General features: G+C 42.2%; 1 protein-coding gene across 1 annotated transcript in view; it reads left to right on the top strand.

Moving 5' to 3' along the window:
* The first annotated feature begins 209 nt into the window (after positions 1 to 209).
* Positions 210 to 15,551, top strand: part of VIPR2 (vasoactive intestinal peptide receptor 2) — a 74,337-nt gene continuing 58,995 nt past the window's right edge. The window contains exon 1 of the mRNA XM_072153974.1: positions 210 to 729. Within this exon, the coding sequence (XP_072010075.1) occupies positions 679 to 729 (51 nt within the window). The 5' untranslated portion in view covers positions 210 to 678. The remainder of the gene's footprint in view (positions 730 to 15,551) is intronic.

Raw genomic sequence — 15,551 nt, 5'->3', positions numbered from 1 at the left:
CAGAGTCTAAAAAATGAACCAGCATAGAAAAGATAACAACAATTCTGTTCTCCTAAAATCTATATTAGTCTGTTGCTGTAACTTTGTATTCAATTTCGGTCCTGAAATTTCAGGAAATTAGGCTGTTAGCTGACGTACGCCACAATATACCATGAAAGGATAAAAGCTGCAGTCTATGCTTGGAGCTGATTTTTGCTCTAAGGTTTTGCTACTTAATACGAGACCATCAAAGCTATTTTGTGTCTGATCCTGTTCCTGCCCACTCAGGCATTAAAATATGTAATGCATTAGAATATGAAATCCCCCTACTGCCTGCAAGGATTTTTTTTTCTTATACAGAAGCTCCTGTAATGCTTCAAGTTGAGTTACTAAGTGCAATGAGAGCTCTGAATCAACAGCTCTAGTGGGGTAGAGAGGGAGTAGGTTCTTCTTCTTACATGTGTTCTCTCTATTCACTTTGTCTGCAAAGGTACTGCTGAAGATTTTATTTTGTGACTTCCCAGGATCCAAACAGTCGATATTTTCACTCGCAAGAAGACTTTTTACGTTCAACCCTGATATTTCACCTATAAGAACGCAGCATCCTAATTTCCACCTATAGACTGGACCTCATGCTTTTGGATCTAATGTATTTCAGTGACCACCCAGGAATCTGCCTAACTTGAACTCCTCTGTAAGATGAAGGCTATATCATCTGTGCTCATTGTAACTTTTCCTCTGCTGCTTTCTGTGAGTATCTGAATCGTGTAAATCTGTTGGGATGAGGTCTGTACACAAAGCTTCTTCTGCTTGTTGCCATCCAAAGTATTCTTACACATAGGACCCGATTGTAGATTTTATTTTACACTTTCGAAGGGACTTGGTTGTAGATTTTATTTTACACTTTTGGGGGATTATTATAGCATATGCAGGTTACAAATCTTATTTTTATTGATGATCTTTGTTGCTCCGTATCTGTTTTTTTATCTATATTTTTTATTGTATAATTACTTTTGACTACATTGTAGCAATATAGAACTGTACAGCGTTGGTTAAGCTATTATTCTTACTCTATCACTCATATTAGATGTGTTGTCTATTAGTAGACTTAACACTGGATTTGACATTTGACATAGATTTGACATTTCCCTTTTTTTGTATTCCCCATCATCACTAGGATAAATTGAGATAACTTTGTATGTTTATATGTAGCCCTTTGGAAAAACCAAATTGATTAGTTTGTCTAGATACAAACTTGTTTCTGCTACTTTGTTAAAAGATTCTGCACAAGGAGTTCATCCATTCACACTGGTCTCAACAAAACACAACCCTTATTGAATTAAGCTGGATATATGCATACAGTTTTCAGTTCTTTTTTGTTTTTGCAAAGTTTGGTGTAGTTTTTTTGGACATAACAAGACATACAAAGAAGGTTTCACACCTTTAGAATTTGATATAAAAATATCAGTGACTCCCAACATCTGAATGTTGCTAGAAAATCATTTGAAATGTTTAAATCAGATTCTCAATTACAGAAATTTTACATCAAGTTTTCCATGTGCGAATACTTACCACTACTTCTGTGACTAGCATGTGTAAACACAAAATAAATATATCTTTACATTTTCTTGATTAAAAAAGTAAATTTAAAGAGTTTATATGATATATATGTATGTGTATATATACAAAACAATTATGTATGTGTATTTGTAACTTTTTCAAATATATATATATATATATATATATATATATATATATTTATATGTTTATTTTTTTTTTTTTGTTTATTTTTTTTTTACATTGTGGAACCTATTTGAGAAGACCCCCCCTCCCTAACCCCTTTAAAAAAAAAAATTCCCATTACACTCTATGGAAGTTTCCCCCTATGAACAGACCCCGCTTTAAAAAAAAAAAACACTTTCTCTGTACAATTATTACAATTTCTCTGTACATATATTCACTCCTTAACATCACAACTTGTAAAAAGTTGTGAATTGTCCGCAGTTTGTCAAGACTACACATAGAGGGCGCTATTGCACTTCATTGACTAGGACATATAAGTGATTTGGATTTTGGAACTTGCAATATTTTGTGTTTTTTATTGTCTCATTTTTACTCGGATTATAACTTATTATTCCAAAAATACTCTGTGTTTGTCGTACAACACCGCATAAGCAGTTTGTGGTCAGGTATTACATTTAATCACTCGTAAAGTAATATTCTCATAACAAGTGTTACATTTGTACATTCTAACAGTGTTTTAAACAATATTAATAGATTTTTTTTTTCTAAGTGTAGATGTATGAATAGGGGAATTGTTAAAGTTCATTTTGCGCGACTGGAGCTGATTGTTATATTTTCAGTATTTTTTATACCGCCCTTTCTAAGATGTTACTCCACTTTCTATACCTTTTACCTTTTACTTTTAAAAGTGTTGTAGCAAGTTTTACACGTAGCCCAGGATAGGGGATAATTTTATGATTGAAGGGGGTCTGACGGTTGATCTGTAGAAAGAACCACTGCAAGTTGCCCATCCCGTTCTATAGCAGCAGGATAACCTCTAAGCCAATCCAGAAGTCCCTTAGAAGTCTATGGAGCACAGGGCAGAGAAGAGTGCACTCCATTTGACTTCTGTTGGACCACTGATGCCCTGAAAGTCCGCTAGTATTAAGCAGGGCAAGGTGGGCTTATTACTAGGCATCCCCATTATGCAGATTGAGGATGGTCTGTATATCCAGACCAATGCAATTATATTATTAACCACTATTTTCTATATAAGGGATACATTTAATAGATTCTTGATACAACCTCTTTAGTGGTGTAAAAATGCAAAATGTCTTGGCAAAAAGTCTCTAAACCCTATTTTGTGACTTTGTGATGCCAGATAACTGGAGAGCAGCACATGATAAATTCCCCCATTGACTCCTGTTAGTAGTTATCTGAGTGCCTTTCTTAATGTGTGGATCTATCCTCCTCCAGATTGTTATCTTGTTTCTATAGAGCCAGTTGCTGTTATATACATTGTGACAGGTTTACTAAACATAGAATCACCGCGATATGGAAACATTTATGTCTGAAATCCATCCATGAGTCACTGTATGCTCAGGTGCACAAGATATCCCTCTACCCACAGTATATGGCACAGTAGACACTTTTCTTCTATTTGGAGGAGAGCTGCTTTACATGACATTTTATAGAAGTTGTTATTAGATCTGAAGCATTACCAAACCTGTATTGAAGGAAACCAACCAAGAGGAATCTACCATTAGTAGTTTTATTTTAATAAAATGTAAATTACCCACAGAGGCTACTGGGGCGTGGTGTAGCCTTAACTCCCAGTGATGCCCAGGCTGGTACAAGCCACAGTAGCTTCTCCAGTCAATTTACATATTACTCAAATAAAATTAGGATAGGGCTCAGGATTATTAAATTGCAGATGAGAACAGACACAGTCAGGAAGAATCTAACATAAGATGTACTTCAGATTGTAGATTCCTTATGGTTTCCTTTAAAGGAAATCAGGTAGATCCGATGCAGGTTACTCCTTCCGTCCTCAGCCCTAAACTGTCCTTCCTTCACAGAGCTTCGAAGATGCCGGCGGATCGACTATGGCTTGTGCGCGAGCACATGCAAGAGCAGGAGCGCGACAAGGACATGTACGGAAGGCAGCAGATGCTACTGGGGCGTGGCCTTTGCTCCCACATCCCGGACAGGGTAGTAAACGCCCTAAAAGCCTCTGCCAATAATTTTCATACATCTAAGGCTATATTCACACGAACGCATGGGGGGCGTATATTCGGCCGACGGATATGCAGTGTACATACATCCTCCATAGACGGCAATGGGCGCATGGTGCCGTACAGGAGCGGTACAGTGCAGCACACATGCGGCACCATAGCATTCAGTAGCCAGGAGATTGGACATTTCCTATAGTTCGCTGGAATTCCAGCGCCGTATGCCATATATCAGTATATCACCCCCTCCTCCTCTCCCCAGCGCCGACGTGTGCCCACCGTATTATGGTATGGCGGGCACACGTTAGTGTGAATATAGCCTAAGATAAAGTGATGTCAGGTTGGGCAATATACAAGGAGTAGAAGGACAGCTTGGGGTTGAGGATGGATGGAGGAGCTTACCATCAGATAGGTAGATACTTGATGGTAGGTTTCCTTTAAAGTAAAATTAAACTACAGATACTCACCTATCACCTCTATCTGAGATCACTGGAAAAAAAAAAGTTCTAAAAAGCAGCCCGGAGCGCCAGGACGAGCTGCCCCCACATTTAGGGCATTTAATTATTTGTGCCTTTAACACAATGTCACCTACCTCTACAATTAGAGGGAGGTGACATCAAACAAAAGGTGTAAATATTTAACAGCCCGGAGTGCTCGGGCATCATGTCCGCGTTTAATAACTTTTTTTTCCTGTGATCCCGGCAAGTCAACATTAAAGAAGACCAGCATTGGGATCGAGGAGAAGAAGACAATAAATGAGTATTTGTAGTTTAATTTTACTTAAAGGACATCTACCACCAAGATGAAGGATAGTAAACCAAGCACACTGACATACAGGTGTGTGTCCACTCTGGCAGCATCTGTTCTTCTATTAGCTACTTATTACCTGTTTTTTATTAAAAAAATATTTAAAAATTATACAAATAATCCTGAGGGGTTCCAAAGGTTTACAGGCTTAGGAAGCTTAAAGAAGAGAGGATCCTGCCAGAGGGGAAACACACCAATGTCTCAGTGTGCTTGGTGTACAATCCTTCATCCTGGTGGTAGGTGTCCTTCAATAATACTGGTAGATTTCCTTTCATTTCAGTCTATGGGAAAATGTTATGAATGTTGCAAACTGAAATTGCAATTTTTATGAACAAAATAAGAGATTGTACTGTTGATATAAATCCTATACCATCCTACACCTTAATCAAAATCAAGATGTAGCACAGCAGGTTCTGTTGCATGTAGTAGAGCGGTAGGGGGTTTGTTATGTGTTGTTATTACAACAAAGTGTAGGTATAGTAAGCAGGTGTGTGTTATCTCAATAGATTCATGCACTATAATTGTTAGGAGTAGCAGAGCAGAGTATCTTATCTGTTTCTATTATAATACAGTGGTTTAGATATAGGAAGCTAGTGTGTTATCTTATAATGATGATAAACTATAATTTGTTTTGAGTAGCAGAGCAGAGTTTGTTACCTGTTACTCCTATCACAATATAGGGGCACATTTACTTACCCGGTCCCTGCACGATCCCTGATCCGGAATGTCCGACAAGGATGAAGTCTGCCACGATTCACTACGAGCATGCGCCCAATTTCCTTCTTGTGTTACTTCCTTGATCAGGTCCACCGGAGTTCACCTTCTTCTTCCCAGTGCATGTAAGTGCTTGGTTTGCAGCACAATTTTAAATGTTAAATCCCGCTGGTTGGGATCATCCGACGGCCCGCCCCCTGATTTGTGTCAAGCCGGCGCGATTGCGACACAATCTGATCGCGCACGACGCAAACCCTGCGGCAATCCCCAAAAAGTTGTGAAACCCGACGAAAATGCGCCCGCGGGACCTTAGTAAATAAGCCCCATAGTGTTTTCCATATAGTAAAGCAGCATGTGTTATCTGCTTGTGTAATCAGCAGGTGTTAATTCAGATACTACAATGTACAGTAGTTTGTTATATGAAGCAGAGCAGAGTTTGAGGGACATCAATGGCGTCACATGGAGATCACTGTCTATACTGTGATCAGGTCAGGGTTATGATGTTGCTTTAAGATGTATGTTGCTCTATTTCATTTCAGATTTTTATGCAATGAGGGTTGTGATGTAGATAACCTTATCATGATTATCATAATTCTAGAACAAAGTTTATTACATGTAAATTCTAGAATATCGTTTATTAGATGTTGTGTGCTATGATATACAACTAATTAGGAAACATAGCATGTAAGATGCTGAAGAGCGCATCACATAAATGCAATAGGGTGGAGTTGTTTTTCACACTTGACTCCTCACAATACGACAATACAATTTTGTTAGGAGCACAGATGTGTCCACCCTTGAATTTGCTCAGTTTCATTAATCTGCCATATATTAACATTTCTTCAATTAGATGTTATTAAAAAAAATGTTCCTGTGTGAAGATAATTTCTCATAAATGTAGTGATATGGTCCCTTAGAAACAAGACTGTGTCCCTGGATACGGCCACCTCTGCTGGAGGGACTGCACAAGGAAACAAAAAGTTTTGGTACATAAAATGTCCAGGAGTTACTGTATATACTACAGCCGTCCTGTGGTAATGAACACTGAATCCTGGTGGTCCGGCAGGACTCAATAGCGATTTAACAAAAGATTTAACAATGCTACTATACAAATTAGTCATGTTGTGTATTATGTTATTTTATATTGGAGATACACATCCAGTAGAGCATTGGACCTACTTTAATACATTTTAACTTTTACATAGATTTTTCTCGGTATGGATGGAAGTCCTGACTTCAGTGAGTAGCCCGATCTACCTCATACTATAACGACATAGGGGTACATTTACTTACCTGTCCCATCGCGATCCCCGATGTGCGTTGTCCGGCAAGGATTCGGAGCTGCCGCGATTCACTAAGATCGTGCGCCCGATTTCCTGCAGGTGTCAGCTTCCCCCGCTGAGGTCCTCCGGAGTTCACCATCTTCTTCCCGGTGCATGTAAGTGCTGATCTTGCGACACAATTTGCTTTTTAAATTCTGCGGTTTGTCCGAATCAGTCGGGTTGTCCGACGTCCACGCCCCACGATTTGTGTTGCATGCAAGCCGGCGCTGATGCGACACAATCCGATCGTGTGTTGCCAGAAACTTGGGGTAATTCAGCGCAAAACGGAAAAAATCATGAAACCTGATGAAAATGCGGCATTCGGACCCTTAGTAAATGTGCCCCAATGAATTAGAATTTGGGCAGTTTGAAGGTACAAGCAAAACTTTGCAGTTGTATTACCAGAAACAGTAAAATGCTGCATTGCCCTGCTGAAAAGGTCCCACTGACATACAGTAAACTTCTGCCGTGAAGGGATCAAACTGGTTGCTTTGAATGCCTAGGTAACCCTTTTGCCCAAGTGTCCATCTACAGGGGTGGCCCAAAATACATTGTCAAAAGCAACAGGGCTGATTCGGACAGCGGCAAGTGTGGCCATGATCTGGTAGCTCCAATTGCGTCCAAATAACAACTACAAAAGAAGTGTATGGATCCCGGTCATGTTGTGGTCTCATAGCACCTTGACCGAGTCAGACGGCCACGCTGCAAAGTATAGGACATGACCTAAATATCGGCAGATTTGCGGCACAGCCGATCGTCTGCCTATGGAGGGATGAGGGTTGAATAGCGCTCATCCCTCCTCCCTGCCCTGTGCTTGCCGTGATCTGGTCTGGGAAAGCACACGGCTGAATGCAACCTTAATCCATCTCCAACAGCCTGAACTGCTGACACCTGATAGGGAGGGCCCATTAATTCAAGCTGCTCATGCCAAATTCAGCATGGTGCAACAGAAAACTAGATTTGTATGTCCAAACAATATCTTTTCACAAATCACTGTGCTCTGTTGCCTAATTTCCCTTTAGATGTTACTCAGATGGTCATCTGCTAGCACATCATTTTGAAGGAATGACAAGTTGTGTGTTCTGACACGTAAGTTGGAGCACTAATGTTGCTTTTGGCTACAAATAACATAACAGTCTAATTCTTGACATTCTCCTTTGACCCTGTTTATCAACAACATGGTCGGAGAATATTTTTCTTAGATCACACCATTCTCTGTATACTTTCTTAACCATTGTATGAGACCCCACAAGCTTCATAGTTTACTGGTTTCAGCTAGTCCAGGACTGATGACTATTTCTTCTGCCACCCTTTTTCCCCATTTTAAGGTTACTTCACACTGCATCTAATTAACCCAACATGGTTGGGACATGGGCACCATCTTGAAGAGTGCCATATTGGATCAAGGACAACTTTTTTCCAATGGGAAGGTGGTCACGTAGCATATCACGGATAACCACAATCATTTCAGAAATCGATTGCCAAAATCAGATTTGCATGATGGTTCAAAAATCATCAAGATAAAAAATTGCGATACATACGGAAATGTTTCATGTGAGGCACAGCTATTTGACATGTTGTACGTGGTGCTTAACACAGAGCTGAAGGGGACCAGCATGATAATCTATAGAGAATCTCTGTGTTGCTAACTTTTAAACCAGAAGAGATTATGGAAATTACAGCACGGCAATTCGTTTAATGAAGTCAATTGGGGTTGTTATATGACCACCTACCCATTGAAAAAGGTGCCATGATCCAGATATAGCCTATACGCCTATAAGATATGACTTTCACTTCAGAGATCCCTGAGACTTGTCTTAAACTTTACTATATACATATCTATACACATAATATATAAAGCTGAGTGTGCGTATTCCACTAAAGGAATCTACACCGTCGCGTTTACAGTTACCAAATTTTGCACAGCCGCTCTCTGTGACTCAGGGAACGTCATAGACTCGTTTTTGAGGCGAAATTTTCACCCAGCACTTACCAACTTACACTTACACTTATTAACCACCATATACAGGAGACATTGTCTGCTGCTGCTGCAGAGGCAGTTGGATGCTGATTGGTTGCTGTTCTGCCACAGGTCATTAATATGAGCTCTGAGCTGTGATTGGTTACTATAGGCAATGAGTATAAGATGCTTATGTGTGAGCTAATATGGATAGGGATACAGAGATGGGGGAAGATTTATCAGAAATGTCTGAGGCAAAACTGTTCCAGTTGCCTATAAAAACCAATCAGAGATCAGCTGTAATTTTATAGACAGCTGTAAGAAAATGAAACTTGAGCTCTTATTGGTTGCTATGGGCAACCAGAAAAGTTCTGCTCTTAGATGCTTCTAATAAACATCCCCACAGACAAAGTGACAGTCAGATACAAAGACAGTCAAAGTCAGAGACAAATACAGAGACAGTCACAGTCAGAGATACAGACAGACAGTCGGAGACAGACAGAGAAAACTGGAGACAGAGCCAGACAGATACAGACAGAGACAGTCAGAGACACTGAGAGACATAAACGTTTAGAGACAGTCAGAGACAGAGACAGTTAGAGACAGAGAAAGTCAGAGACAGTTGGAGACAATAAGAGACAGAGACAGTCAGAGAAAACCAGAGTCAGAGACAGACAGAGATATACAGAGACAGTTAGAGACAGAAACAGTCAAAGTCACTCAGAGACAGAAACAGACAGAGACAGTCAGAGAAAAATGGAGTCAGAGACACATAGAGATAGTCAGAGACAGAGAAAGTTAGAGACAGGAACAGAGACAGTCGGAGACAGACAGACAGAGACAGTCAGAGACAATCAGAGACAGTTAGATAAAACCAGAGTCAGAGACAGACAGAAACAGAGACAGTCGAAGACAGAGAGAGTCAAAGATAGAAATGGAGACAGTCTGAGACAGAGACAGACTCAGACAGATGGAGACAGTCGGTCAGAGACAGAGAGACAAAGAGACAGTCAGAGAGAGAGAGACAGTCAGAGAGAGATAGATACATATAAAATATTTTTTGTTAACCAATTATATTTTGTTAGCTAAGAGCAATTATTTACTATCTCGGGCAATTCCAGGAGCTACAGGTAGTATATACATATTATGTACTAATATGTGTAAGAGTGTATAAATGTGTGTGTATGAGTGAAGACCTGTATGTTTATGTATATAGGTATATACATGTGTGTGTATATATGAGTGTAATATGTATATTTTTAAGCAAGAAGGGGGTCACATGTCTGATATGGGGCCACGCCTCTCCTAGTTATACACTGCAACAGACCAATGTGTTTCGACATTGGGTCTTATTCATTATCATGAATATGACCTAGTAAGAAAACATGTGGATCTGTTAGTTTTGCTTATGGACCTTGCCGATAGATGTGTAATTTTTAACAAATAAAAAAGTTTATCATATGAAGCCTTTCTTGGAGTGGCGGAGTCTTCCTCTTGTTACGCGTGGATTGTGCCTGAAGTCTCAGACCTATTCTGCGCACTGGACAAAGCAGCTAGAGGAGCAGTGAGCTGGAATGTTTTTGTGCACAAATCTATAGATCCTGAAAAGAAATATTTTGAGTTCAATTTTGAACCATAGCTGCATTAGATAGCTACACATTAGATAGATATTGAGAAAATGATTGTTCAACCATAAGCCATTGCCATCAACCCTCAATATCAATGTACGATCAGTCAAGTATGCATATGTTCTCAATAAGTGGAGGGGAACAGGACACTGTCCAATATATCTCTAACAGATAGGAACAAAGGATCAGGCATGCTACTCTTAATCTTTCCCCCAATGTTGCAAAGTGGCCTGGATCTACTAAGAGACTCCAAAGTCTACTCGGCAAGGCCATGCATTTAGTTTTTATCTTTCACTGTGTGGTGCAGATGACACCTCTCCTTTATTCCTTAGGTCAGCTCTGTCACAAAAATGTATAGGTTTGTTATGTGTTACTTAAAAAAAGCTGTTTCGTAACATTCTGACATCCATATCTCTTACGTACTTCTGTTCGTGGGTTGAACCAACATTGTTATTGCCACCATTCTGGGGACTGCACAACCTTTTGATCTTTCAACCTTTCAATTTTTGATTGGATGGGGAAAAGGTGAAAATCTAACCTTTTTTCTGTTATGCAGTTCACTATATGGGATAGTTATTAAAATATTTAATAGATGGAGTATTGGTACACAGGAACAACTAACATGTTTATGATTTCAGGAGCTGCTCTGCTTCTGTCATGTGGTGTTGGAACATCTGTGCAAAGTAACATGATTTAATACATTTATGTGTAACCATATTTCTTTTACATCTGCCCCCATGTTTCTCTCCCTCCTTATGTTCAGCCCCCATGTTTGCCCCTCTCCTCACATAGTCTCCCATCTTTGCCCCTCTACTCACACAGATCCCCATACTCATCACTTAGCCCTCTCATGTTCTTCCCCCTTTTTATTCAGTTACCCCCTCATGATCACCACTCCCCCATGTTCTTCTCCTCTTTGTTCAGTAAGCACCCAATCTTACCCTCTTCATACAGTGAGCCCCCCTCATGTCCCCCATACAGTGAGCATCCCTTATGTTCCTCCCTCATGTTCTCCTCTTCATTCAGTGAGCCCTCCTCGTGCCGCCCTTCATTCAGTGAGCCCCCCAAAACTGTGTCTGATCCCTGTACGTTGCTTTACCCTCCATGTCATCACAACATCATCACAGCGGCTACAGGGAAATGCAGTGCATCTACTGCACAGGTTGCAAAACACAATGAAACTGGCTCAGTAAGAGCACACAAGAGCACTCCGCCACCCGAGACATATTTCTGCATGCAGGGCACAAATTCTTAAAAAGTGTCAGAGATGGGATTCGTATTTATGCTCACTCTGCCAGAAAAAATTATGGAGCCGACATAGTAAAACGACACAATTTTTTTTCTTTAGTGCAACTTATTCCAAGGCAACTAAAGTAAATTTGGTGTTTTTATGTGATTTACACTAAGTGAATCGTAGCAGACTGCAGATTTGTGATTATATAGACGACTGCACATTTTACTTTTCCAGTAAATAAAAAACAGAAATACAATCAGAACAAACTCATCCCTGAGCCACCAGAGCTGTGTACTCACTATTACATGACATTTCCTTTTACTTAAAGAGTTCTTATCTCAAACAAGAAAAAATACCTGGGGTATTAGTGTGTGTGTAAATACTGTCATTATATCCATAACCACTAGTTAGCCACACACAGGGACATACACATCTGGACTAGAGATGAGCGAACACTAAAATGCTCGGGTACTCGTTATTCGAGACGAACTTTTCCCGATGCTCGAGTGCTCGTCTCGAATAACGAACCCCATTGAAGTCAATGGGAGACTCGAGCATTTTTCAAGGGGACCAAGGCTCTGCACAGGGAAGCTTGGCCAAACACCTGGGAACCTCAGAAAAGGATGGAAACACCACGGAAATGGACAGGAAACAGCAGGGGCAGCATGCATGGATGCCTCTGAGGCTGCTTAAACGCACCATTATGCCAAAATTATGGGCAACAGCATGGCCATGACAGAGTGACAGAATGAAGCTAGATAGCATCTAAAACATCCAATAATTGACCCTGACACTATAGGGGACGGCATGCAGAGGCAGCGGCAGCAGCGGCAGGCTAGAGAGTGGCATGGCGACATACCCTAAATGGACTCAGGCTTCAAACCAATGGGTGGCAGAGAGGAACCAAAGGAGGTGAGCAAGAAGTGCTCAAATAATATCGGTACATGATAAAAGTTTGCCAGTATATTTTGTGGATTACACAGCAGGGTGGCGACAAAGTTAACATGGAAGCCATGAAAACAACCCAAAATTCTGCCTGACACAGCTCGTTTGATAAGGGGACCATGTATGGAGGCAGTGAACTAGTAGTAGATTAAAGGTGCTGCAGTTAAAACTATGTTAGTTGGATCTTGGCATGGAGCTGGCGCTCCGCTGCCAGGCGAGCTTTCGCCAATCCAAGCCCCTGTCTCTAGGCTACTCCCCAAACAGCACTTCTAAGAACCTTTTGTATAAGATCAAGTGTAGTAGCGTTCTTATAAGTTTAGGATATGCCGGGTGAGGGGAATGTAAACAGATGCGCAAGAAGCGCATGATGCGCATGGAGCTGGCGCTCCGCTGCCAGGCGAGCTTTCGCAAATCCAAGCCCCTGTCTCTAGGCTACTCCCCAAACAGCACTTTTGTATAAGATCAAGTGTAGTAGCGTTCTTATAAGTTTAGGATATGGCGGGTGAGGGGAATGTAAACAGATGCGCAAGAAGCGCTGAAATAATATCCCTAAATGGTAAAAGTTTGCAAGTATATTTTGTGGATTACACAGCAGGGTGGCGACAAAGTTAACAACTTTGATGTGGAATCCATGAAAACAACCCAAATTTCTGCCTGACACACCTCGTTTGATAAAGGGACGATGTATGGAGGCAGCTATATGGACGACTTTTGGAGGTAGGAATGGAGACAACGTGTGGAGGCTGCTATGGAGACAATTTAATTTGGATAGTGCCTGTATGTGGCAGTCCCAAACATTTTTCAAACCAGAGGAGCAGGTAGGTGGCCCTCCAGTAAAATGGGATAGATTGAGTGCCTGTATGTGGCAGTCCCAAAAATTGTTCAAACCAGAGGAGCAGGTAGGTGGCCCTCCAGTAAAATGGAATAGATTGAGTGCCTGTATGTGGCAGTCCCAAAAATTGTTCAAACCAGAGGAGCAGGTAGGTGGCCCTGCAGTAAAATGGAATAGATTGAGTGCCTGTATGTGGCAGTCCCAAAAATGTTTCAAACCAGAGGAGCAGGTAGGTGGCCCTCCAGTAAAATGGGATAGATTGAGTGCCTGTATGTGGCAGTCCCAAAAATGTTTCAAACCAGAGGAGCAGGTAGGTGGCCCTCCAGTAAAATGGGATAGATTGAGTGCCTGTATGTGGCAGTCCCAAAAATGTTTCAAACCAGAGGAGCAGGTAGGTGGCCCTCCAGTAAAATGGAATAGATTGAGTGCCTGTATGTGGCAGTCCCAAAAATTCTTCAAACCAGAGGAGCAGGTAGGTGGCCCTCCAGTAAAATGGGATAGATTGAGTGCCTGTATGTGGCAGTCCCAAAAATGTTTCAAACCAGAGGAGCAGGTAGGTGGCCCTCCAGTAAAATGGAATAGATTGAGTGCCTGTATGTGGCAGTCCCAAAAATTCTTCAAACCAGAGGAGCAGGTAGGTGGCCCTCCAGTAAAATGGAATAGATTGAGTGCCTGTATGTGGCAGTCCCAAAAATTGTTCAAACCAGAGGACCGGGTAGGTGGCCCTCCAGAAAAATGGAATAGATTGAGTGCCTGTATGTGGCACTCACAAAAATTGTTTCAAACAGAGGACCGGGTAGGTGGCCCTCCAGAAAAATTAAATGCATGAAGTATAGCAAGAGCCAGTGGGCCCTGTCAAAAAATAGCCATTTTCCTCTGCTTTACTGTACAAAGAGGAGGAGAAGGAGGAAAATGAGGAGGAGGAGGAGGAGTGGATCAATTATTCAGGTTGAGCTTCCTTCACCTGGTGGAGATTGGAAATTCTGAGAAATCCAGCCTTTATTCATTTTAATAAGCGTCAGCCTGTCAGCGCTGTCAGTCGACAGGCGTGTACGCTTATCGGTGATGATGCCACCAGCTGCACTGAAAACCCGCTCGGACAAGACGCTAGCGGCAGGGCAGGCAAGAACCTCCAAGGCGTACAGCGCCAGTTCGTGCCACATGTCCAGCTTTGAAACCCAGTAGTTGTAGGGAGCTGTGTGATCATTTAGGACGATGGTATGGTCAGCTACGTACTCCCTCACCATCTTTCTGTAAAGATCAGCCCTACTCTGCCGAGACTGGGGACAGGTGACAGTGTCTTGCTGGGGTGACATAAAGCTGGCAAAAGCCTTGTAAAGCGTACCCTTGCCAGTGCTGGACAAGCTGCCTGCTCGCCTACTCTCCCTCGCTACTTGTCCCGCAGAACTACGCACTCTGCCGCTAGCGCTGTCAGAAGGGAAATACTGTTTCAGCTTGTGCACCAGGGCCTGCTGGTATTCATGCATTCTCACACTCCTTTCCTCTGCAGGGATGAGAGTGGCAAGATTTTGCTTGTACCGTGGGTCCAGGAGAGTGAACACCCAGTAATCGGTGCTGGAATAAATTCTTTGAACGCGAGGGTCACGGGATAGGCAGCCTAGCATGAAATCTGCCATATGCGCCAGAGTACCAACGCGTAAGAATTCACTCCCCTCACTGGCCTGACTGTCCATTTCCTCCTCCTCCAACTCCTCCAACTCCTCTTCTTCTGCCCATACACGCTGAACAGTGAAGGACTCAACAATGGTCCCCTCTTGTGTCTCGCCAACATTCTCCTCCTCTTCCTCCTCATCCTCCTCCACCTCCACCTCCTCCGATATGCGCTGAGAAACAGACCTCAGGGTGCTTTGGCTATCAACAAGGGAATATTCTTCCCCCGTCTCTTGTGACGAGCGCAAAGCTTCCGACTTCATGCTGACCAGAGAGTTTTTCAACAGGCCAAGCAGCGGGATGGTGAGGCTGATGATGGCGGCATCGCCACTGACCATCTGTGTTGACTCCTCAAAGTTACTCAGCACCTGACAGATATCAGACATCCACGTCCACTCCTCATTGTAGACTTGAGGAAGCTGACTGACCTGACTACCAGTTCTGGTGGAAGTTGACATCTGGCAGTCTACAATCGCTCTGCGCTGCTGGTAAACTCTGGATAACATGGTCAGTGTTGAATTCCACCTCGTGGGCACGTCGCACAACAGTCGGTGAGCGGGCAGTTGGAGGCGGCGCTGCGCTGCCCTGAGAGTGGCAGCATCTGGGCTGGACTTCCTGAAATGCGCACAGATGCGGCGCACCTTCGTGAGCAAATCAGACAGATTGGGGTATGTCTTGAGGAAACGCTGCACTATCAGATTTAACACATGGGCCAGGCATGGCAC

The sequence above is a fragment of the Engystomops pustulosus genome, chromosome 5 (genome assembly GCF_040894005.1).
Source record: "Engystomops pustulosus chromosome 5, aEngPut4.maternal, whole genome shotgun sequence".
Taxonomy (NCBI): Eukaryota; Metazoa; Chordata; class Amphibia; order Anura; family Leptodactylidae; genus Engystomops; species Engystomops pustulosus.
This window is presented reverse-complemented; position numbering and strand designations above follow the sequence as displayed.